Source organism: Lissotriton helveticus, chromosome 3_1 (assembly GCF_964261635.1).
Source record: "Lissotriton helveticus chromosome 3_1, aLisHel1.1, whole genome shotgun sequence".
Classification (NCBI taxonomy): domain Eukaryota; kingdom Metazoa; phylum Chordata; class Amphibia; order Caudata; family Salamandridae; genus Lissotriton; species Lissotriton helveticus.
In genome coordinates this window covers 1,984,331,825-1,984,357,516 of record NC_136061.1, presented here as the reverse complement: position 1 = coordinate 1,984,357,516, position 25,692 = coordinate 1,984,331,825, and the positions used below count along the sequence as shown (strand labels likewise).

Sequence of the window (25,692 nt, the reverse complement as noted above, 5' to 3'; positions counted from 1 at the left end):
TTTATCATTTCTTTCTTTCCAGGTTGCTTTTATGCTAAGTTTCTGCTAACAGGGGTCGAGTAACACGGAAACACGTGTAGAGGGGTGACGCAGATTTGTACATTACATATACACGAACTCAGACGGGGGACAGTACAAGTACGACATACAAAGACCCAAGACAAATATAAAAACAGTTATTGGTCATAATTATCTCTTTCCGTCTCTGAATTTTAAACGAGGCTGGGTTCCCGTCTTGACATTGGCCGACCTAGGAGAACTTGATCATGCCGCTGAGATTTTCCTGGCGAAATCTGTGCCATCGGGCATAATCAAACGTGGTAGTTCTGTCTGGTCTGTCTATGTAAGTCGGGTTCTTCTCTGTCTCGCGCCTTTTCTCGTACTGTCGGTCTGTCGTTCTTGTCGGCCCTTTGCCTTTACTCACGCTCAGTAGAGTCGGGCATTGGGCTTTCCAGTGTCCGACATACCTACAAAAAGCGCATTGGTCTGACCCTAAGTCTGGTCGTCCTTTGTATAGTGTCGGGGGATAAGTTGTGGGTAGCGGTGTCCTGGGGTTGTCCTGTCGGTATATTTCCCTACTTGGTTTATCCTCGTCTTTTCTCTGTCGTCTCGTAGCCTCTCTGCGCCACATACCGAGACTGTCGAGCATAATTGGCGTCGTCTTATTATTTCGAAGGGCTATTTCTAACGTTTCTATTTTATCAAGGTCAAAGGATCCTGCCAGTGGCCACTGTTTGTCTTGGCTATCTTCGGTATACCTGTGCCATAATTTATTATAAGCTATGGTGACTAACCCATAGTTTATGAACATGTCCTTATTAGGGGTGCCTTCTAGTGGAGCCATATGGTCCACCTCTAACACCCGGTCCGGGCTAAACAGGCTATTTATCAATGGGGAGAAGACAGACATGACGGCTCGTAACGAGGGACTAAAAAGTCAGCACTGCCTATCTTATCACTAGGTGCAAAGACTAGACAGAATATTTCTATTCTACGTTGTTTGCAGGTAGTGAATACCTCATGGATCCAAAAAAAACAAAAGACCAACAAAATAACAATGGGGAGAATGAGTAGGAGCGCAAAGATCTGCGTTACCTACCCTTTTCACTATCTGCAAAAAGGATGGTCTCTTCCCTGCTTGCAGACAGAGAATCTCCAGGAAACAATAGTTTGTGAACAACAGTTCAGTTTCAAGCAATTATTGAGTGGGGGAGAAAAAGAACAAGCACGGCTGCTACCCTACTTATCCTCCACTGCTTGCAAAGGGAGAGAGAGCCTGTTGCTTCTCCGTTTGCAGACAGTGAATCTCTAAATAAAAATAAACAAGGCAATACTAGTATTTTGAACAATCAAGCAATCAAAACAAATTCTTTCGCAACTTGTCGTGGCAACACGACCTTACCCGGACCATGTGGACAGTTTCCTGTCTTCCGAATCCAGCGCCCGATCGTCCTCTTTTTTTCTCGTCTTTCTCACGGCACTCCTGATGGTTCCCAGTCAGGACCGTAGATCACTCGAGAGAGGTCTGTTCGGAACTAGTGAAGTTCGGATGATCGGCTGCCAGACGAGGGTCTATTGGGCAAGAGCTCTCCCGATCGTTGCAGTCGTTCACTCTGTCGTCGGGACCTCTCCCACTGGATCCACGAGTCGCTGATGGGCCCCACGCTTGGGACGCCAATTGTAAAAACAGTTTCAATCGGGTCGGGGACAATCGATATTTGCCCGGCGGTATTGCCTCTGTGACCCTCTAGTTATTTAAATCAATGAAGAGGCAGGCGCTGGAGACTGGAAAGCAGGAAACAAGGTTTTTTATTCTCTCCGGAGGAGAACACAACGAAAAGGACAGAAGGTATCGTTCTGAGGTGCTCTAACTGCATCCCGGAGGCCTGGCCTCTTATATCCACATTTATGACTTTATTGCAGATTACACATACATGTTTAAAGCTTTGATGTGCGGAAAAGACATTCTCGGAACTCCCCTTTGGGCCCGTTCCCACACACATTTACAGTTAAAGTCCCCACCCTAGTCACAACAGGTGATGAGCATCGCGCAGCTGGATAATCCGCCGATTCACGGAATGTGGGGAGTCTGATCGGATCTCATGGGGTGGGGGGGGCTTTGATCAACCCGGGGATTCTTTGATGGGGGAAGCTTTCTACTGTACGGGGAGGGGCAAGGATGGTATCGGCAGAGCTGGGTGTCGGCTTGGGAACGGGGAGGACAAAACGGGCTCACGGGGAAAAAGGGGGTTTGCATCTAAGGGCCGGAGATCATGAAAGGAAAGCAGGGAGGTGTCGCGCTGGGAACAGGATGAGGGCCGGGGGCAGAGCAGCGCCGAAGAGGGGTTTATGACTCAAGGCAGGTGCAAGCAGGGGGTGGTCAGCGTGCAGGCTTAGTGAAGGCAAAGGGCTATGTCAGGGGCCAGCGGCATGCAAAAGGGTTTGTTCTGATCGGGACATCTTAAAATGGCGGGCGCGTACGACAAAGTGTGGCATCAGGGGAAGTGGCAAGATGGCGCAGATAATGTTCACCAAAACGCACTAATTTTCCACAATGCCCCTTTGAGTGCCCCCCTCCCGTTTTTTAATCCCACTTAAAGCTCTGCTAGGATGTTAAATCCAGCTCCTACCTTCTTTCCACCCAACATTCCACCCACATGACCAAACGAAAAACTAACCATGTGTTTGGGATTGTAATGGAAGGAACTAGGGTTGTTCTTAGGCCCACCCTTTCCAATCTGCACTTCCGGTTTCATTTCACACCGCTGCTTCCTCTCACTTTGCTTCTCTTCACCAGAAGCGCCGTGAAAGGAAGGACCCGTGTCTCTACATTTGAACCGATAGGGAGGGGCTCGCTGTCTTTGATTGTTATATTGTTCAATCGGTACTTGGCTAACGGTTTTGTGGATGTCTCTTTCACCCCTCTTCCCAGCTGCGGCGCTCCTACTCGGGTTTCCGAAATGAAGCTGCTGTGTTTCTCCTCGGGACAGCTGTCGGTGTTCCTCCCGGCAGAGGTTAAATCCATCGGAGCCAGCACGGATTATGTGCTGCCTTTGCAGGAGCTGGCAATGAGAACGGTGTATAATGCATTTTACGTGTTTTTAAAAGGTAACTTCAGGCCAACTCTCTTCTGAAACTGAAGTGATATGCTATAAAAGTTCAGATTTTTACATATGTCATAGCAATGTACCTTAGCCAGGACATATCTCCGACACTAAAGCCTAATGATCCATTGAATGTAAATGTCCAGAGTCCAGTGGCCTCGCTGAATGTCTTCTTCGAGTCTGATTGACAGGGTGGAGGCCTTTCACGTGCTGCGATAGAAAGTAGAATTTGTAAGGACAAAGAAAACGAAGAAAATGATTTGCGAGTACCCGACCAATCTGTAGTGCTATTCTTTGTCCAATGCAGGCAATCTTCATGCTTCCTCCCGAGCAGGCGCTGATGAAGCCATGGCCTAGTTGGTGCACCGCAGGAGACTTCGTGTGGCCATGGAGCATCTGCACACAGTGTCAATAGTTCAATTGCAACCCAACCTCTTTTGTATCAGTTATAATTGATCCCACCCCAGGAATGATTAATCTTAAGGTGTGATGCAGGCCTGGAAAGATCGTGAGAAGTAACTGTCCATTGCTTGTTCTTTCAATTTGTCAGTTTATGCCCACCTGTAGTGCATGTCACGATTTTCAGCACACATTTTTGTGCAAAAGAATAACTTGTGTACACTGCTAAATACTGCATTTGTGCATTTCTAAGTGCTGTAAAGAGCAGATGTTATGATCACCCAATCTCTGAAGGATAAGAGGCTGAGTCTGCCCTGCCGGCATTCAAACTTGCCACCTTAAATGTCCTAAATGCTTGGTGAACCTCAGGGCATTGCCAGTAAGTGTTGGGCAATAGAGGGGCCAAGTTGGATTTAGAAGCTTGCTGCGGAAAGTGTTCCGTTGCAGATACTAGGGTATCCATCCCAAACACATGGCTTGCATTTGATAACATTTTGTGAAAAATGCTGGCGTCCACAGCTTCATCGGCTGCCATGTTGACATGTCTCTGCCTCAATAGGACGTCCCACCTCTATGAAGGAATGGGTGCTAATGGACTACAAGTTTAAAAAAAATTACACCCACAATGTTTCTTTTGATATTTGCCCAGTTGCCATGTTGAAATAAAATATGTAGTGACCTGAAGATCATTTTCTGGCAAATGGGAACAAAGGTATGCTGCAATATATTGAGACACTGAGGGCCAACCTTTCCTACTTTGAAAGGTACCATGGCCTTAGCTGATTTTTCCACAAATCTATGAGCAAAAGGAGCTGTTCCCAACAAATGCACATATAACATTTCTGTTCTGTTGCCTACCTTTGTGTGTAGGTGTGAGTTTTGAAATGCAGGGCTGCTGATCCTTCCCCCTTTTGATGTCGAAGACCACCATCTCTTCCAGGTCCAGCACCATTTCCTGAAGATTTGAGAAAAACATTCCATGGAATGGAAAAGATGAGGGGTCCAATATTTTCTAGTTATTGAGCCGGAACCCACTAGTCGTGTCTTCTCTTAAGTCTCCGGCTTTTGTTGATTTTATTCACCTGTTCCCCAGTTGCCTCCTCTGCAGCCGAATCTCCTGCAGTGCTTCTTATTGTATGCCTAATTAATTTTATTTTAACTTTTTTGTAGTCAAACCTAGGTGCATCTTTTTTAGAGCTTGGTTTCTGACACCTGGTCACGGTCTTAGGTGTAGTTACTGGGGCTGCAATCAGTGGAAGCATTTCAGGGCCTTTCCAAAGATGGAATACGGTCTGATACTGGGTTAACTGGTATTCTAGAGGCCATTAAAGCAATTGTTTCTGCAGCTAACTGTATATGGATGCGGGTGTGGTTAATCTTTGAAGGCTGCCTTATCCAAGGAATCTGTTAGGTACACATGCAGAGTTTTTTTTTGCAGAGGCTAGACATAGGCAGTTTTAGAGGTGCATTTCCAAGTAAATCGTATGGTTTTGACTTCCATTCTCCTCTGCCAGATACCAGTGGAGCTTTGTAAGATGGGAACACAGATTGCCCTTGCTAGAAGTTTATACGTTTCATTTACTAATGTACAGATAGGCTTGCATACAGGGCACTGGTATAAACCAGATTTATGTTCAGGTTATTATTGTGAATTTATTCTCAATTATCTGTAGGAAGCCGTTTTTATCAATAAAAAAATCTTCCTTGTAATTGGCGTAGCAACCTCTTGATCTATTTCTTTAAAATAGTTAGCTACCTTGTACTGAATTATTTTTCTGCTTTTTTCAGACTTGGACTTCCTTTCGCCAATTTCCTTACCCAGAAGCCTCCTGGAGCTGTTGCATTACCCCCTGGGGCACTGTCACCGCTGCAGCCAGCCCATGTTCACCATAGTCTACCCAAAGCTCTTTCCCCTGCGGGAGACTCCAATGGCTGGCCTTCACCAAGGGTAATTGCTGAGAAAATTAAACTGGGATTTGTAATCGTGCGCTCCGAGCTTTGCTTTTGAGTTTGATGATCTTAAAGGCCAGAGCCTTGTCTTTTGCATGTGCCTCCCATGTGCCTTCTGGAGACATGCATGACTAGGTTGCCTTAATTGAGGAGGTGGGTACATAGTGGGGTGCCAATGGCAACAGGACTTCAAAGCGCATAGCCGGTTTACCTTAATTGTGAAGCTTACTGATTAATTATTGGAAACTGTCATTTATGCTGTTGGGTTCCATATGGCCTGCCTTTCTTCGCTGCACAGCGATAAACACTGTGGTTATAGGTTGTATATCCAGTATCTGAAAGAGACACGTTAGTGATAGATTCCTTACCTTAGAATATCCCCAGGCGTCAGACTGGATCCGGAAATTTTTGCGTAGCAGTACCCTTGCGCGTCGGTAGGCGTCGTCTGCGGCTCCGCGTCCGTCGTCGGCGTCGTGGGCGCCGTGATGATGTTGTCGCAGTGCTTAGACGCCGCCTCCGCGTGCTGATGTCAGTTCTTCTTTTTTCCGCGCCAGCAGCGCAGATCTGGAAAAAGTGGTACCTTAGTCTTTTTTGACTAAACTTTTTTGATCTCTTTTGATCATTCTTTTTCGAGTCTTCGACTCCGAAACAGTGCCGGTAGGGATGCCAGGTTTTAAACCCTGTGAGGACTGGGACCGACTGATGTCGGTCACCGACCCTCACCGTCGGCGTCTCCACTGTCTCGGCGTCGACCACGACGACAAGACCTGTTCCGACTGCCGGGCCCTGACTTCGAAAGCTAGGCGGGAGTGGTCCCGCAAGCGACTCGAGCTCCGGTAGTCGGCCCCGTGCCAGGAGAGGTCCCGGTCCGGACGGAGGTCGAGGGACCGGAGCCATCGGAGCTCCGGGAGTCGACATCACTCCTCCGGGTCGAAGTCGTCAGGTAAGCATAAGAAGTCGAAGAGACGTCATCGCTCTTCTGACTCCCCCCGACGCTCGCACGACGCGGCCGGGGGTTCTGGTGGCACCGCCCACGCGGCTTCGTCGGAGTCGCAGGCGTCGCGTCCGGCCCCATACCCTCCAGTCCCTGGGCCGCGCGCGACGCAGGAGGAGATCGCCATGACCATGAGGTCCCTCTCTTCTCCGACGGGCTCCGCGGCGCCTTCGGGCCAAGCACACCCGTCTGGGGGCCCTAGGGGGTCGGGTGCTTCGGCTCCGACGCCGCCGGGTGCTTCGGCTCCGGCACCGCCGGCGACTATGGTCCCGGCGCCGCAGGCCCCAACCGGATCCGTGTCGTCGCCGGTGGACCTCACGACCTCCCCGGCGCCGACCCCTCAGGTGTCACCCCCGGCGCCGTCTTCGGGCGGCGCCGTCCCCGAGGCCTCCCTCGAGCCAGCTCCGGCACCGGAACGGCGCCGCTGGGCGCCGCTTCAGACGCCGTTCGGAGAGTTTAACTTTCTTGAGCCGGCCCCATCATTTGACACCCCTGAGTACCAGGAGATGGGTGATGAGGAGGATTGGGAGGGGTCTGAGGACCCTCTGACACGGGAGTCAGTCCCAGAAGGACTGGACAGGTGGACTTGGGGATGCCAGTGGTCTGGACACATCTCCAGACACTGGCTTTGTCTCCCCCTACCGTGGCTACGGAGGAGGGGGCTACCTACAGTGTGGTGCTGACGCGGGCGGCCAGGGCCTTGGGCCTTGAACTCCCCGTCGCGGCCGTGAGGACTAACCTCCTCACTGAGGTCCTTAAACCGCAGTCAAGCTCGGCTGAGCCTCTGCTGCCGTTTAATGAGGCCTTGACCGACGTTCTTTTGGGCACTTGGTCCCGGCCCGCTACAGGTTCGCCTGTAGATAGGAACGTGGACAGACGCCACCGCCCGGCCCCGGGCGACCCTTGTTTCCTGTCCACCCACCCCTTACCTGAGTGCCTGGTGATCCAGGCCTCCAATTCCCAGACCGCATTCCCGTCGGCTCCGCCTGACAGGGAATCCAAGAGGTACGAGCAATACGGCAAGAAGGTATTCTCATCCCTGAGTCTGGGACTGCGGTCTTCCAACACCGCGTGCCTCTTGGGCCGTTACACCCACTCTCTGTGGGACATGGTCGCGGACGGGCTGCCAGAATGCCCGTTGGAGGTACGGGCTAAACACGGCCAAGCCCTTGTGGAAGGCCGAGATGCGGCACGTTACTCTATCCGGTGTGGATTGGACACCACCGACTCTCTGGGCAGAGCGATGGCAACGACGGTGGCGATTCATCGCCACGCCTGGTTGAGGTCCGCCAACTTTTCGGCCGATGTCCAGAATACACTCATGGACATGCCGTTCGATGGCAGTCGCCTCTTTGGCAACAAGGCAGACCATGCGCTTGAGCGCTTTAAGGACTCCAGGGCTACGGCCAGGTCCTTGGGCCTCTCGGCCCGCGCCAGCAAACGGGTGCCTTTCGCTCCTTTCGTGGCCAAGGTAGGGGCGCCCCCACACGTGCCGCCAGCCATGCACCAGGCTACCATCCAACGCGGTGGCGGCCGTGGAAACCGCCGTGGAGGCGGTTGGGGGCAACGGCGAGGTCAATCCACACCTTCCCCCGCAGCATCCACCTCAAAACCCTCCTAGTCCGTGCTTTCAGGCCCATGTGACGCCAGTGGGGGGCAGGGTTCGCCATCACTTCCTCCACTGGCGCACTGTCACGTCGGACAGGTGGGTGCTGCAAATCGTCCAAAGGGGCTACTCCCTCCCATTCGAGGGGACCCCTCCAGCCATGCCACCGCAGAACCACCGCGTATCGGGGGATCATTTGCGACTTCTGCAGGAGGAAGTTATGGACCTCTTGGCCAAGGGGGCCATCGAGCGCGTTCCTGGGCCAGAAGTAGGGTGTGGTTGCTACTCCCACTACTTTCTGGTACCCAAGAAGGGCAAAGGGGGCCTACGCCCTATCTTGGACCTAAGGAACGTCAACGGCTTCCTCCGGAAGGAGAAGTTCAAAATGCTGACACGGCTCAGGTCTTAGCTGCCCTGGACCCAGGAGACTGTATGGTAGCATTGAACTTGCAGGACGCTTATTTTCACATCCCCGTCCTGCCGGCCCACCGGCGCTACCTGCGGTTCACGGTTGGCCGCGAGCACTTTCAGTTTACCGTGCTCCCCTTCGGCCTTACCAGCGCCCCACGTGTGTTCACAAAGGTGATGGCGGTGGTCGCAGCTCATCTGCGCAGGTTAGGGGTTTCAGTCTTTCCCTACCTCGACGACTGATTGTTGAAAGTGGGCTCGCCCCAGACAGTCGTCAACCACCTCCAGACGACGGCAGACCTCCTGCACCAGCTGGGGTTTTCCATCAATGTGCCGAAGTCTCACCTGTGTCCCTCTCAGAAGCTCCTCTTCATCGGAGCGGTTCTCGACTCGGCGCAGTTTCGGGTTTATCCTCCCGAACTGCGGGTCCGGGATATTCAGGCTCTGATTCCACTCTTTCAGCCTTTATCCCGGGTCTCGGTCAGGTTGGCGCTGCGGCTTCTGCGGCTGATGGCCTCCTGCATCCTTCTGGTGCATCACGCCAGGTGGCGGATGCGGGCTCTGCAGTGGGACCTGAAGTTTCAGTGGGCCCAGCATCAAGACAACCTGTCCGACCATGTCCTGATCTCGGAGGGCACTGCGAGACAGCTGCAGTGGTGGCTCACGGACCGCGATTGGGTCAGCGGCAGATCCCTCTCCCTTCCCCAACCGGAGCACGTAGTTGTGATGGACGCGTCCCTCCAGGGCTTTGGAGGCCACATGGGAGAGGCGGAGATCAGAGGCTTCTGGTCTCTGGCGGAGTCCCAGCTCCATATCAACCTTCTGGAGGTGCGGGCGATTCGTCTAGCACTGAAGGCATTCCTCCCCTCTGTCCTGGGGAGTGTAGTGCAGGTGTTCATGGACAACACCATCGCCATGCGGTACTGCAACAAACAGGACGGGGTGGGGTCGTGGACCCTTTGCCAGGAGGCTCTGCGCCTCTGGCAGTGGCTGGAACGTCAAGGCGTGACCCTGGTGGCTCAACACCTGGCAGGTTCTCTGAACGCCAGGGCGGACGAGCTCAGCCGTCGGTGCATGATGGATCACGAATGGCGTCTGAACTCGGCGCAAGGCCTCTTTCAGCAGTGGGAAGAGCCTTGGTTAGATCTATTTGCCACCGAAGAGAACGTAAATGTCATCTGTTCTGCGCGTTGGAATTTCCAAGGCGGCACTCGCTCGGAGACGCTTGTCGTCGCGAGTGGAGTTGCGGTCTATTGTACACCTTTCCGCCTATACCACTTCTGCCCAGAGTGCTGAAGAAGATGAAGCGCGACCGGGCCCAAGTCATCCTTGTGGCTCCGATCTGGGCACGAAGGTACTGGTATCCATAGCTACTCAGTATGTCAGTCGATCCCCCGGTTCGTCTGCCTCTTCAGGAGGACATTCTGTCGCAGCAGTAGGGGACGGTCCTCCACCCGAACCTGTCCAGTCTCCACCTCCATGCTTGGAGATTGAGCGGTGACAGTTGAGGCCATTTGACTTGCCTCCTGAAGTCTGTAATGTCATTCTGGCAGCCAGGCGTCCCTCCACGAAGTCGGTATACGCCTGCAGGTGGAACAGATTTGTGGCAAGGTGTACAGCAAAGGCTGTGGATCCTCTTGCTGCCCCTCTTTCTGAGGTTCTTCTCTTCCTTCTTTCTCTTGCCCAGCAGGGCTGTGCTCTGGGCACTATCAAGGGTTGCCTCTCTGCTCTTTCAGCCTTTCTAAGGCTGCCTGATCAACCTTCTTTGTTCAAGTCCCCTATTGTAAATCGTTTTCTGAAGGGCATCACCCACACATTCCTTCCTGTTCCGTTTGTGATGCCTCAGTGGTACTTGAACCTTGTTCTTACATTTCTGATGTGCGCTCCCTTTGAGCTACTTCACAACTGTCCTCTCCGTCTTCTCACTTTGAAGACTGCTTTCCTGGTTGCCATCACCTCCGCCAGGAGAGTGAGTGAGCTCCAGGCTCTTTCATGTACTCCTCCTTTCCTTTCTGTCCATCCGGACAAGGTTGTGTTGCGTACTAAGCCATCTTTCCTGCCCAAGGATGTCACGGCCTTCCACATCGGGCAGTCTATCACCTTGCCCACCTTCTTTCCGCCACCGCATCCCTCTAAAGAAGAAGAGCGGCTCCACTGTCTGGACCCAAAACGTGCGCTTTCATTCTATTTGGATCGCACACGCCAGTTCCCGGGTGGATGACCAACTCTTTGTTGGTTACGTGGGCGCTAAGAAGGGAAAAGCGGTGCACAAGCGGACCATCTCTCGTGGATCATCTTGTGTATCCAGGCATGTTACTCCTTGGCTAGAAAGGAGCCCCCTGTTGGATTGCTGGCTCATTCTACCCGGGCCACGGCGACAACAACTGCCCTGGGCCGGGGAGTGCCCTTGCAGGACATTTGCCAGGCAGCTAAGTGGACCTCGCTGCACACGTTTGCAAGGCACTACTGCCTGGACAGTCAAGTCCGGAGGGATGGCTTTTTTTGCCGTTCTGTCCTCCAGGACTTTCTGGTGTGATTATTGGTTCGCAGACCCACCACCGGGGTTGGTATTGCAGGGGTCTCTATTCTAAGGTAAGGAATCTATCACTAACGTGTCTCTTTCAGATGCACAAGTTACTACTTGTGTAACGATATATCTGTAAGAGACATTAGTTAGTGATAGATTCCTTACCGACCCACCCATCCTCCCCGTTCTGCGAACCGATATCTAGGGTTAAGGTCATCCCCTTTCAGGGTGGTCCTAGTTTCAATGGAACCAGTGTTGGTTTTTAACATGGCTCAGCGCTTCTGGCGCGGAAAAACTGAGTCTAAGAACTGACGTCAGCACGCGGAGGCGGCGTCTAAGTACTCCGACGACATCATCACGACGCCGACGACGGACGTGGAGCCGCAGACGACGCCTACCGATGCGCAAGGGTACTGCTACGCAAAAATTTCCGGATCCAGTCTGACGCCTGGGGATATTCTAAGGTAAGGAATCTATCACTAACTAATGTCTCTTACAGATATATCGTTACACAAGTAGTAACTTGTGCTTCTGGTTAGTGAGATGTGAAAATGCAGAGGATCACCAGGTGACCATTGTAGTAGCAAGGGTAGAATGCTCTGCCCGTGAGTAGCCTGTTTGTCAGTGCGTGCTCTTCTTCGCCCTATCCCATCGTTCATCTCTCTCTAGCACACTGACTGTGTCCTGACTACTCTGCAAGTACTTGCTACACTTTATAGCACTTAATTACCAACTAAAGTGTAACTGGATAAAGGGATTGTACTGTACCACAGTCATTTTTCCGTGCATTCCTTCAAGCAGATTGATGTATGACCTGACGAGAGCCACATCGACACTGCAGAGAAAATTCCAGTCTAAACCATCCATAGGCACATGTTCTTTCTCATGTTTTTATGGCTTCATGCCAGTTCACCAATGTAATTTCCTTAATGTGCTTTTGATCTAGGTTATCATGACTGTCTGCTTTCAGTTCAATTAAAAACTCAATGAGTTGGATGAGTTTTAAATGCAGGGAAAGCTAAAATGGGACAGAGTGTCCAATGGAAAGGACCCTGCGGGCAGCACCTCCCTGCCGCAACTCCCTCTTGCCAGCGGGCTGTCAATGCACCAGGTAGGGATGAGGGACACTCCAAGGCTGCCTTTGAGGCATGATCAGTCTGCCATAGCTTGGATTGTCCAGTGGCTGGGTGAAGGGGGCCGCAGGGTCTGCCAACAATTTTCCTCCCACCATGGGCAGTCCTGATCTGCCTCCTTCCCTCCTGGGAGCTGGTGAGAGCTCTCCAAAGAACTCAAAAAAAGCAGCAGGACCAGGAAATCATGAAATTTGCCACCTCTTCCGTCTACCGTGAAATTTACGGACTTGGCATAACCACTTTTTTCCGACCCTGTCATTTCTTAGTATGTTTTGTGGGGGCAATGGTGTCTCGTGTCAGTCTCATGAACAATTTGGGATGGAGGAGCCAGAGAGGGTGAGGATTGTAAATTGGCACTGTTATCTCACCCAACCCCGTCCTTCTGAGACCATTAACATGGGGAGAGTACATTTTATTTAAATGAGCACTGGAATGGTAGGAGCACCGCTGTAGACAGTTGACTGGAAGAGGGGCAATAATGGATGGTACAGACCTTTTGCTGCAGCATTCCAGTACTGGTCTTTCTGTTTCTCCATGCTAAATTTAGAACATATTATCCTCAGTGGGTTTATCTCCTAAATGCATAGCCCATCTGTGTCGACCTATCCTAGTTGATTGAGGCTTTGTCCCTCATATTCCTTCACCAAGGCTTTTAACACTGATATAGCCATTTGGGCTAGATTGAAATAGTTGTGCACCTCAGTGATAATGCAACGTAGTTGGGAATGCTAGTATAGAGCAACATACAGCACTATGACATTTCTTTGATAAATTTGCCTGACTGCTGTAAATACGGAGATGGAAAGCACTTTAACAAAACAGACTTGAAAGCGGTGTCCATCAGTCGAGGACATGGAAGGAGAACCCTCCCCTGGGGTTTCTCACTATCTGAAAGACATGGGACTCAAGTGCACTTTATCTCAATTTCTGATGGATACTCCTAATAGCAGATCCCACACCTTTAGAATATTCTGCCGATTCCATACTGTATCTGTACCTTTTTAATGGCAGTGCACCTGCATGACTAGGTGAGGCCATGTGGCTCCACTTAGGCTGCAAATGCAGCAGAGCCACAGATAAGCGCTAGCCATACGCGCCGATGTCCGTTCCTTTTTTCCATGCCTTTGAACATAGATCCGGTGCTCTGCTCCCTCTTTCGGTAGTATTGACAGTTTTTCCCAATCTAATCCAGTGTGCAAGGAAACAATGTCACAACCTAAAATCACAGGGTTCAGTCCATGCTGTGATTGTTGAAAAAATATGTCAGTAACGGATTTGCCCATGATGTGCCTTTTGATGTTTGGGCTTGATGACTCCCAAGTCGTGAGACCGTGTACCTTCATGCACCCAAAGGCGATCTGGGGTTGTGAAGCAAAGCTCTACATCACTGAACATTGAAAGAAATCACAGATCTCATGTAAATCCTACTCCAATTTCAGTGCGTGGACCCAATTCCGCTCTTGAAGCCAATCCTATGGCAGGGCTTCTTCATAGTCAAAGTCATCTTGTAAGTCGAAGTCGAAGTCCAAATCAAAGAGAAAATATATGGTAGCAAAGTGATATTCAACCCCATGCCTCTATCTAAACAGAAGTTGTGAGGGTGTCAAGGTACCACTTAATCTCTCTCCCGATTCCTGATACCCCAGTTGGTCCCATGCATACGAGACCATCTGAGATGCTACAGCAGGTTGAGACCTCCAACGTTGCATAGTTGTATCACTCTACCAGCTCCCTCTGGCACCAACGGGGCCCTAGAATCCGCAGGGTCCTCCAGTCAGGTCACATCTGAGCCTCTAGAACCCACCGCAACTTTGCATTCTGGCTGCAAGACCCCTGCCAGCCCCTCCTTCATTGATGCCTGTCCCGGCCGCAAAGGAGGGGGAGAGGTGGGGGGGGGGTGTCAGTTGCCAACTCTGACGTCTGACCCCGAACCGAGTCCGTCTTGACCCCAACTGAGGTCTTGCTGCGAGCTCCATTCTAGCGCTCTTGGTTCCCGTTCAGACTGCTCCAGACAATACTCATGTTACTGCCAAGCAGTACTAAGAGGCTTCATCATATTTTTAGTTAGGATTCTGACCAGAGTTTACTTCCAACCAAAAATAACAGTGGTGATGATGGGGATGATTTACCCCCCCACATTATGATGATGACAGTTTATACATGGATTCATGGAGGTCAGTGGTGTTGATACAGGGTTGCTTCCTCCCTGGGCCACCAATGGAGGAGAGTGCCCTCTTTGCTGTAGTAATTAGACATGCTGCTGAGGTCCTGGACCTAGAGCTGCCTACTGTTGACTTTCAAACAAAGTGCTACCACCTTGGCCGGCTTCCTTTGAGCCTTTACTCCCATTCAAGGAGGCTCTAACTGACACGCTGATGGATAAGCATTTGGTCTAAGCCTTACTTTTGTCTGCCGGTGAACAGACAGGTAGCCAGGCACCAGAGACAGGCACCTTTAGACCTTGATGTATTGACACAGCAACCTGCTCATGAGTGTTTTGATGGTTCAAGCTTCCACCATCCAGTTGAATCCTTGTTTATTCTCCATGACCCCCCTTTCTAGACAGGTAGTCAAAAGAACTGAGTCATTCTGGAAAAGCATTTTCGCTTCAGCCAGCCTAGCCTTGAGGTCGGTCACCACAGTTTGCCTGCTAGGCCATTATAGACACACTGTCTAAGACATGGCCAGCGAGATCTTGCCAGCGGTCCCGTTCAAAATGGTCTAGCTGCAGCTAACATGTGAATCATGCTGGCATAGATACCACTGATTGCTTTGGGGTTGAGCAGTTGGTTCTAGTTTGGTGCTCTGTCGCCAAGCATGGCTGCAATCCATAGATGTGCAGGCATCCCTCATGGATATGCCCTTCGGTAGATCCTGCCTAATTGGCAAATAAGTGGACCCTGCTATAGAACGATTTAAGCAACGTCAGACCAGAGCAAATTTTTTGGGCCTTTCAACCCCTGCCAGGTTTGTCATCAGCTCTCGCCTTTCGGAAGTTACTCCAGGGGTTTTGTGTATGGCCAATGCCTGGCCCCGACCTCAGCTGCAGGTACCCCAGTCCTTTTGTGGCTGGAGATGAGAAACCGGCAGGCAACACCCAGATCATCAGGGCCACATATCTTCCCAGTCCCCCTCCCCTGCGGCTCTAGTACCTAAGTTACTTTAGTTTGCCTTTAGAAGTTTACAACCTTCTAGTGGAAGGCAGGGTTCAACATTTTCTTCCCGGGCGGAAATCCATCACATCCGACAGATGGGTCTTCAGATCATCCAGCTGGGCTATGCTCTACCTTTCCTTTCTGACCCACCGTAGCTCGTTCCCACATAAGAGCCGCTGTCAGAGGAATACCTCTCCATCTTATTTCAAGAGGGTCGAGCTCTATTGTCCAAAAGTGCCATTGAGAGGGTTCTGGACTTTGACATAGTTATTACTCCTGCTCTTCACTCCTTCTGAAGATGGATAGAGGATGTTTTGTCTTCAGTCCTGGATCTCTGGATCCTGGATCTCTCTGAGAGCAGAACTGTGGTTTATTGGCCTGTTAGACCCATGCATCCCGCTGGTCTACTTTGCCATGTGGCATATGCATATATGCAGGGGGATCTGAAGTATCATTAGGCTAGCACCAAGGACACCTGTTGGATAGGATCCAGTTTTCGGAGAACACTGCACAAGATCTGCGGTGGTGGCTGCATAACTGCCACCTGACCAGCGGCGGAACCCTCTCTCGCTCCACAGCTGACGGGTGATGGACGCATTGTTGCTGGGATGGGGTAGTCATCTGCGAGAGGTGGAGATCAAAGGTCTCTGGTTCATGCCAGAAACCAGGCTTCATTTCACTTGGTGCTGAAGGCCTTCCTTTCATCCGTCAAGAGGAGGCTGATACAGGTTCTCAACCGGTAACACCACCACCATGTAGTACTGCAACAAGCCGGGTGAAGTTGGGTCCTATGTCAGGGGGTTTTGCACCTTTATAAGTGGTTGGAACATCAGGACGTTTCCCTTATTGTGAGCCACCTGGCAGGATCATTGAACACCAGGGCAGACAAGCTCAGCGGGTAGTACTTGGTGGATCATGAATGGCCCCTGCACCCCAAGATGGCATAAGACATCTCCAGACAATAGCGAAAACCCTGGCTAGATCTATTCTCCATACAGAGAACGCAAAGTGTCCAAACATTTGCGTGTAGGAGTTCCAGCAAATGAGTGATGCATTTCAACAGTGGGGGAACACTGGACTCCTCTGTGCTTTCACACATCTTCCTCTCCTGCCCAGAGCTCTGAAGAAAATCAAGTACTATTTGGCCCCAGCCATCCTACTGGCCCAGATTACCTTCTAATCAGTTTACCACTTCAGGAGAATCTTCTGTTGCAGCAGCAGGGCAGAGTTTCCCTCCCAAACCTATGCAGTGTCCATCTCCGTGCATGGAGATTGAACAGTTGCAGTTGATGGCATTTTAGTTTGCCAACTGAAGTTGTAGATGTCCTCCTGGATGACAGACACTCTTCCACTAAGTCTATTTATGCCGGGCACTGGGATACATATGTGACTTAATGTTTAGTCCGCAGGAAAGACTCTTTGCAATCCAAACTGTTGCATATTTTTGATTTGTTTCCTTTTTTGTCCCAGCAAGCTCTTCCGTTTGGTACAATGAAAGGTTATTTAGCAGCCATTTCAGCCTTTCTGATTTTACTAGATCAATTTGTCCTTGGTTAAATCACCTGTTGTGATGAGGTTTATGAAATAACATACATGCCCCCATCCCAAAGTGTTTGTGATGCTGCAGTAGGACCGTTAGTCTTATAATTTCTTATGTGTACTCCCTTTGAGCCAATGCACAGCTTCTTGTTGCGTCTTCTAACACTAATGACTGTCTTCCTTATTGCAATCACAATAGGTCATCACATGAGTGCATTCCAGGATCTCTGTGCAACCGCCCTACAACACCTTGTTTCAAGACAAGCTGGTGCTGAAAAACAGGCAACCTTCTTGCTAAAACTTGCAACTCTTATTCATGTTAGCCAATCCATCACCCTCCCAGTGTTCGCTGCCCCACCTCACTCCTCAAAAGAGGGAGTGAGACTCAATGAGCCAGACCTTAAAAGAACTTTAAGCTTTCAGATCAGTTGCACAAATGACCATCAGGTAGGCTATCAGATTGTTGTGGGGTTTTCTGGGACACACACAGGTAAGGCAGTGTAGAAAATGACTCTCTCTAGGTGGATATTTCTTTGCATTAAAATCTGCTGTGCATTGACCAAAAGCCAGATTCCCAAACGACTGAGGCCCTGTTCCATCAGGGCCAAGGCTTCTGCCACTGCATTTGCACATGGAACACCTGTTCTTGGTATCTGTTAGGTTACAACATGGGTATCCTTGCACACTTTCATGAAGTACTACTCCCTTGACAGGTCAGACGGAAATGGCATATTACCCATTTGGTCCTGCAGGACTTATTGGTCTGAGACCACTCAACAGACTCTCTACCTTTGGGAGAGGATTGCTTTAGTATCTCTTCTAAGAGTGAGGGATCTGCAGTTAGAAGTTTCCATCTGAATAACAAGTAACCTACATATGGTAATGCTCTTTCTGATGGGTATAACGGTCATCCCGCCCTGAAAATTAGTGACGAGCCACATACAGCCGTCACCCCTGCACACTGATGTCAGTTGCTGTCTTTCTGTGCAGGGTCACTGGCTCATTTTCTGTTTTTTGACCGCATTTGTGTGTGTGAAACTTTTTACAGTGTGCAAAGAACACGTCTCCCCCTGAAACTACAGGCTACAATAGATGTATAAACCTAATGTTCTCACATGATTCCTGCAGTAGGGGCAGATTTCTTCAGAGCTTCAGAGCCGCTCCATCCATTAAACCAGGCGCTAACAGATACCTTAATGGGCAGTTGTGCCAAACCCGGATCCGGACCCATCTGTAAATTGACAGCACAGACCTGTTCTGGTGGACCCATCTTTCCTCCTCCAGAACCCTACTCCTGAAAGTCTTTTGGTGCCCACTTCCACGAATAGATTGAAACCTAACTCTTTCCCTAATATGCCCCCAGATAGGAAGTTCAAATGCCTGGTGTTCTTTGGGAAGAGAATGTTCTCATCTGACACACTAGCCTTCAGAGTAATCTATTCCAGTTGCCGCTTAGCACACATTATGAGGCATTTGGAGCGAAATCTTACTTGCCGTCCCTTATGAGTTTTGTACCAATATAGCGCAGATCATACAGGATGGACAAGATGTTGCAAAGTACTTCATCAGATCAGACCTGGACACCACCAACTAGGGCAGTCTGTTCTATCATGATGTTTTACCGCAACGTCTGGATAAGATCCATGGGTTTCTCTAATGATGACCAGGGGTCACTAATGGACATGCCATTTGATGGCACCCCTCTCTTGGGAGACAAAGCTTATTTGGCCCAGAAATACTTTAGCGAAAGCAGAGGCACAGCGTGCTGCTTTGGCATTTCAGCACCTGTGTGGCAGTTCCAAACAGTACCGCCCTTTTCGAAGCTTCGAAAGGGGCATCCAGAAGAGGCAGCCTTAAGGCCTGCCTATTAAACAAAAGATCTCTCAATCCTTTTGAGAAAGAGGTCCGGAATCTGGCTGACAGCCTCCAGGCCCTCCGGGACAACACATTACCCAGACTCCCCACCCAGCACTATAATTATTATAATAAGGAATCTTATAAAGCGCATAGTGACTCTACCAGGAGTGTCCCAGCGCTAGAGGATCAGGCTCCTAGCAAGAACACAGAGAGCAGAGCGGCAAGTGCGTTATTTAAAAAGCCAAGTTTTTACTTGCCTTAGCTGCAGAGGGAGTGAGTTCCATAAATTGGATGCAAGGAAACCAAAAGAGCTTCCACCCATCCGAACTCTCTTCACCCGAGGGACATCAGCCAACAGCATCTCAGAAGACCTAAGATAGCTTAAAAGGTAGTAGGGGAAAATAATAGAATGCAGATAAGCTGCACCAGTTTTCTGAAAGATTTTGTGACAGTAACAGAGCGCTTTAAACACACCACGCTTCTTTACCGGAAGCCAATAGAGTTTCTAGAGTGCTAAGAATCCGGCCGCAAGATAACTAGGGCATGGATCACTGTCTTTCGCACCGAAACTGGAAGAAGGTTGATCACATTTTTCAGAGATTTGAGGATCCCGAAGCACTTGCCCGCCAGGGCTGTGATTTGGTCATCAAATATAAGGTCTTGGTCAAACCAGATGCCTACGTTTTTGACCTTTGGCTAATGAGATGAAAAAGAACCAAACGTTGATGGGCAGCAGTTAGGGAACCAGATGGAAGGCTGTTTGCCCAAGATGAGGACCTCCATCTTGCTTGCATTTAACTTCAGGCAGTTGAGGTCCATCCATTGGGCAGCTTCAGACAGGCAAGCACTCAGTTGCACTGGTGGAGTTATGAGATAAGGTGACAATCAGTTGAGTGTCATCGGCATATGATAGAATATCAAATCCATGACGCACAATAACATCCACCAGGGGGCGTATGTAGAGATTGAACAAAATCTGGCTCAGGGAGGAGCCCCGAGGCACCCCCTGAACCAGAGGAATCACCTGAAAACTAAAAGGCTTCTGATAAACCTGAAAAGAGCGGCCCTGCAGAAAGGACGCCAACCACTTAAGTGCCAAGTGGCCGACCACGCAACCCCACAGCCATTCCGATAGACGGCTGTGTAATACGGTGTTAAAGGCCGCGCTCAGGTCCAGTAATAGTAGGGCAGCCATGTCTTCCCTGTCCGTATCCTGGCGCATAGACTCGGAAGGGCAGACTCAGTACTATACTATGGGCGAAAACCTGACTGAGTTCTGTGCAAAAGGTTCCTTTGCTTAACAGACCCAGAGAGCTGCTAATTAACATACTTTTCTGCCACTTTAGATACGAAAGGAAGCAGCGGGATGGGCCAATAGTTCTCGGATTTCAGAGGATCTATTGAAGGTTTTTTTAAGAGAAGGATCACTGAAGTCTGCTTCCAGTTTTGAGGCATCTGGCCCAATATGAAAGATTTGTTAAGAAGAGCCCTGAAGACCTGGAGATGCTCGTCCATTCCTAGCTCCAGAATTTTAGGAGAGGCGTGATCAGAGGGAGAAACGGACTTAAATGATGATATTCAGGACTGTAACTCCAAGAACTCTATAGGTTTAAACTGAATTAACCTATATGGTTCAGCGGAAGGTTGAAACCAAAGATCGATACAAAGAATGTTTTTAGCAGCCTCCAGTAAGGAGGACTAGATAGCAGTTACTTTGTCAGCAAAGTATTCCACAAGAGTTTTACAACTCTCCAAAGAAGGGGCGATGGTAGCAGAGACCTGATCAAAGGAGATTAGGCTTTTAACAATCCAGGAAATTTCCCTGGAGGGGTTTTGTGTTAGCTCAATCTTATTGGCGGAAAATTTTCCGCCTTGCCTGCCTTGTGCGATTATGATTAGTTTTCAGGGCAAAGCGGTAAGTCTCCTTTCTGACCCTGATCAACGTTTTTATGCCAGATGCGTTCTTAGCGTTTACATTTCATACTTAGCAGAGCTTGTTCCTCATTGAACCACTTGGCTGATAGTTTGGTTCTGCCTGCTACCTTCTCTCCTATAGTTGCAATAAAATCAAGGGCCTCAGAGCTCCAGTCCTCGACTTGCACAGTTGCAGTGGTGACACAATCATCCAGTATAGTACGAGTGTCCGCCAAGGCATTAGTGAAATTAATAATAGTAACCTTGGTCCATTTCTTCGACCTGACCTTCTGGCCAAAGAATGGATTATGGGGAGATACAAAGAACCCTAAAAGGAAATGGTTAGGTGGTCAGGCCATAACAGTGGTAAAGAAGAAGTAACCACTAGCATACTCAGATTAGAGAAAATGGGATCAAGCCTGTGTCCTCCTTTATGGGTGGGCCAAGAAACACGTTGTAGCAGCTGAAGCCCTGCTAAATCCACACTTAGTACAGTAGCTGCGGAGCACAATAGATCCTTAAAATTGAGAACAGTAAAGTAAGAGTAATGCAATACCAGAGAAGGGAGAACGTTTATTAAAGAAGAAATACATTTAGAAACATGGCCAGGCAGCCGATAAATAAAAACTCCCTAAAGAGCCAAGTTAGTAGAGCAGGCTAGGGTAAAAAGAGCAAAAAAGCAGCCTCGTAGCCGATCACAGTCAGTTCAGTAAAAGTGCATGTCAAAGATTGCTTATAAATAATAGCAATTCCCCCACCCTGTTGGGCTTACCTGTCTAGTCTAACTATTGCCTAGCTTGCAGGAACGGCAAACAGACTATCGTAGTTTGCATTTCCAGAGAGCCAGGTTTCCGTCAGGAAAGTGGCATAAGGAGCACAGTCAGAAATAAAATCATACAATTCAAATTTATGCTTCACCAAAGAGCGACAGTTTAAAGAATAAAAAAGAGCTATAGCAAGGGCCCAAACAGGATCACTCTCCTTTGAGCTGTGGGAAAAACCCAGCAAAGAAGCTGCACTTACTTCAAAGGATTTTTATTTATTTATTCATTTTGAAAGTTTTATATAGCGCGAACAAGATCTTTGCAGATATCAGAGCGCTTTACAAAGCCGGGAATACCAACAAGCGAGTGAATTTAAACATAATAAGTGGGAGGGGTAGGTACGTGAGGGAGCAAATTAGTACAGCAAATCAATAATAAAAATATAACAGTTAAAAGTGTGCATAGCTGGTCAGTAGCGTCAATTATACAGGTGAAATACATAGTCATAGAGTTCGAACATAATAAGACAGGTCGGTGTAGAGTCTTTATAGATCCATGCTCATAGGTCAGGTGTATTTGGCCATAAAAATAGCTTTCACTTCTTTCTTAAAAAGTGTAGTGGAGGAGATGAGCCTAGTTTCAGGAGGGAGTGAGTTCCAGATCCTGGGTGCCATTCCTGAGAAAGAGCGTTTATAAGTTTTTTCCTTCCGGAATCTTCGAGGTTTTAGCAGAAGATTGTTTGTGCCTCTGGTGTTTCTAGAGCCGCCAGAGATTGACAGCTTCTGAGTGAGGTATCCGGGAGAGCTCAGGTGTAGAGCCTTGTGTGTCATGCAGGCGATTTTCAGATGTATTCTGGCTTCAAAAGGCAGCCAGTCTAGTGATTTCAGGTCAGGGGAGATATGAGAGTGCTTTTTTGATCCAGTGATGAGTCTCGCTGCAGCGTTTAGAGAGGCTCTTAGGGGTGCAGTAGTGGTTAACGGGAGACCGCAGAGGGCGGTGCTGCCGTATTCAATTCGCGGGATGACCAGTGCTTGTACTGCAGTTTGGAAGTCTTTGGCTGGTAGGAAGGGTTTAAGTTTCCTTAGGGTATTGATTTGGAAGTTCGCTCCCTTAGTAACCTTGCTGATATGTGGCTGCATGTTGAGATTGGAGTCAAGAGTTATGCCTAGGGATTTCGCTGAATCCACTATGGTGGGTTGGACATTGAGTGCAGTTAGCTGTTTAAGCCAGGTTTGAGTGGTAGAGATCTTAGCTGGAGGTGAGATCAGCAGGAATTCTGTTTTCAGAGCATTGAGTTTGAGATGATTATCAGCAAGCCAGGATTGGGTGCTTCTGATCGTAGAGTTCAGGAGTACGATGTCATTGAGGGATTGTAATTTGAGATATAGTTGAGTGTCATCTGCGTACATGTGAAAAAGTACATTGGATGCTTGAAGCAAGGTGGTGAGAGGTTCCATATCTAAGTTGAACAATGTTGGTGAAAGGGAGGATCCTTGGGGGACACCTAACGAAATAGGTATTGGAGAGGACATCAGGTTGTTGCTCTTGAATTTCTGTGACCTGTTGTGTAGAAAGGAGGTGAACCACTTGAGAACAGTCCCGGAAAGACCCATTCTTGTGTTCAACAGATCGAGTAATTTCTCATGTTTAACAGTGTCGAACGCTGAAGAGAGATCAAGAAGGATGAGGAGGCAGGTATCCCCTTGATCTAGGATTTGAAGGGCGTCGTCGATTATGTGAGTCATAGCAGTTTCGGTGCTGTGACCTGCTCGGAAGCCTGATTGATGAAGGTTAAGGAGATCAAACAGATCAATGTGTTTAGTCAGTTGTAGTTGAGCGCATTTTTCCAATAATTTGGCGAGAGTGGGAATATTGGTAATGGGACGGTAGTTGTTTAGGTCGGATGGGTCGGCAGTAGGTTTCTTTAGCAGAGGTGTGACTTGTCCAACTTTAAGGGAGTCAGGGATGGTTCCTTCTTGGAGCGAGCTGTTGATAATCTTAGTCCAGAGTGGAAGTAGTAGTGGGATGAAATCTTTGACAGCGTTAGCAGGGAGGGGATCCGTGAGGTGATTGGAAGGTTTCAGGGTGCTGAGCAGTTTGCCTATTTCTTCTTCGGAGTAGGTTTCAAAGGTTGACCATGTAGCATTGTTTTTAGGTCCGGTGGGTGTTATGCAGTTGAGTGTGGTGTGGAGTCTTGCGTCAGCGCGGAGATCACTCTTTATGTTGTCAGTTTTTTGGGTAAAGAAAGCGGCGAAGTCTTCAGAGGAGGGTGCTTCGTGCAATGTACTGAGAGGTTGGGGTTGTTCCTTGGTTTGTGTTCTGATTAACTCAAACAGTTTTCTTGGGCGGTTTTTTGCTTGGTCGAGCTGGAGGCTGAAGAAGTTTGCTTTTGAGCGCTTTATTTTCCTGAAGTAGGCGTTTCTCTTTTTCTTCAGGGTTTTCAGGTGCAGTGCAGAGGGAGCTGCCCTCCAGGTGCGCTCTGCCATTCGCATGGCTCGTCTATCTTCATTGAGACTCCCGTCGTACCATGGATTGGAGATTTTAGCGGAGACTCTTTTTAGCTGCATAGGAGCAGCCTCATTGATTATTGAGGTCATGGCGTTGAGATAGTGGTCAGTCAGGGATTGTACATCTGTAGCTCCCGTGGGCGGGAGTAGGATGTCGCGACTGTTCGGGGGTAGGGAGACTGGGTTGAGTTTTTTCAGGTCTCTTTTCCAGACTTTAGTTCTGGAGGGTTGAACCGGGTTGAGTTTGACTTTTTCATTGATGAAGAATGTGACAGTATGATGGTCTGACCAGTCACAGGGTTGGATAGACTCAAGTTGAGCAGCGTCCTCTCTGGCGATGATAAGGTCGAGGATAGAACCTTTCTCGTGGGTCGGGCTGTTGGATAATTGTGTGAGATCGAGGGCGCTGAGGAAGCTTTTGAAACTATTAACCACCGCATCATTGGGATCGTGCCAATGGAGGTTGAAGTCACCAAGGTATATTTGGGTGAGCTGTCGTCCGGCATTGGTTGAAATCAAGTCCATCATTTGTTGGGCGAAGAGGAGGTTGTCTCTAGGTGGGTGGTAAATGCCATGAAGAGAGCATATCGGTTTGCCATCACTGATGATATCGAGGCAAATGTATTCATAGCAAGTTGGAGAGGGTAGGGAAGGCTCGGAGACTTTCAGCACAGAAAGGCTGTTCCTGTATATGCATGCGATTCCGCCGCCTATCTTGCCAGACCTGTCAAGCCTAATAATGTGGTAGTTGGGGGGAACCAGAATGTCCATTATAGGTGTAGAAGATTCGGTTATCCAGGTTTCAGTCAGGAAGATTAGGTCAAGGTCCAATGATAAGATGAGGTCAGCGATGGCGGAGGAGTGTCTAGAAGCCGACCTACAGTTTAGGAGAGAGCATTTGAGAGGGGGGGTGTCAGGGGAGGAGGAGGGAACTAGAGAGAGGGGGACTTTTCTAAGGTTATTCGGGACGGATATTCTGTTGTTTAGAGTGGAGGGTCTATGGGGATTTGAGAGTAATGTGGGAATGGGGTGGTGCGAGGTCGAGGTGGTTGTGAGGTTTAGGGGTGCAGGGTCGGAGGAGGGAGAGAGTGTCGAGATCTGAAAGAGGGTTGCATGTGCGACGGGGGCGGTTGTTGCGATTGTGGGCAGGGATCGCGGTCCAGTGAGAACGGCGGGTGCGGTTGTTGCGATTGTGGGCATGGATCGCGGTCCTGTGTGAGGGACGTAGCTTAGGCTCGTCATCGGGACGGGAGGAGAGCAAATTGAGAGGGGGGGTGGTGGTGAGTGAGGTGAGTCCAGGGGGTGTGGTGAGTAGCTCTTTTATGGTGTGCATGTCTTCTTTGATGGTGTGAATTTCTTCTTTGAGTTGTAGGAGGGAGGCCATAATTTTGTCCAGCGTGGGATAAGTGTAAGGATGGGATTAGAATGCCCAATTTCACAAAACCGCAGTGTTCTCATGCCAAGATCCAGAACCTGATGACTGCCATGGGCAGATGAAGGAGCTAACTGCAGGAGCTCCAGATCTGAATACTGTCTGCGGGACACAGCCGCACAACCAAAGGTCCTGGTTCCATCTGAGTGGACGGGCGCAGACAGGTTTGCTTTAGGCATGCCTTTGGCGCATCCGCTGCATGAGCATGCACCCGCCATTCTTAAAAGTCCGCGAGGGGGCATGACTAAAGGCATGACAACGTCAAACAGGGGGTGGGGGTAATGAAACCAAAATCGGAGCATAGCAGCTGCCCTCCCACCTAGCAGACCTCCCTGCCAGTGGAGAGTACTGGCAAACGTACATTAATTAAAAGAATGGTAAGAAATTAAAATAAGAGTCACTC

General features: G+C 49.4%; 1 protein-coding gene across 3 annotated transcripts in view; it reads left to right on the top strand.

The window, feature by feature from the left end:
- Positions 1-25,692, top strand: part of LRRC28 (leucine rich repeat containing 28) — a 344,717-nt gene that overhangs the window by 253,299 nt on the left and 65,726 nt on the right. For all 3 annotated transcript variants that reach the window (XM_078683129.1, XM_078683127.1, XM_078683130.1), the window contains 2 exons: positions 2,933-3,108; positions 5,292-5,451. In XM_078683129.1, the coding sequence (XP_078539255.1) occupies positions 2,933-3,108; positions 5,292-5,451 (336 nt within the window). The remainder of the gene's footprint in view (positions 1-2,932; positions 3,109-5,291; positions 5,452-25,692) is intronic.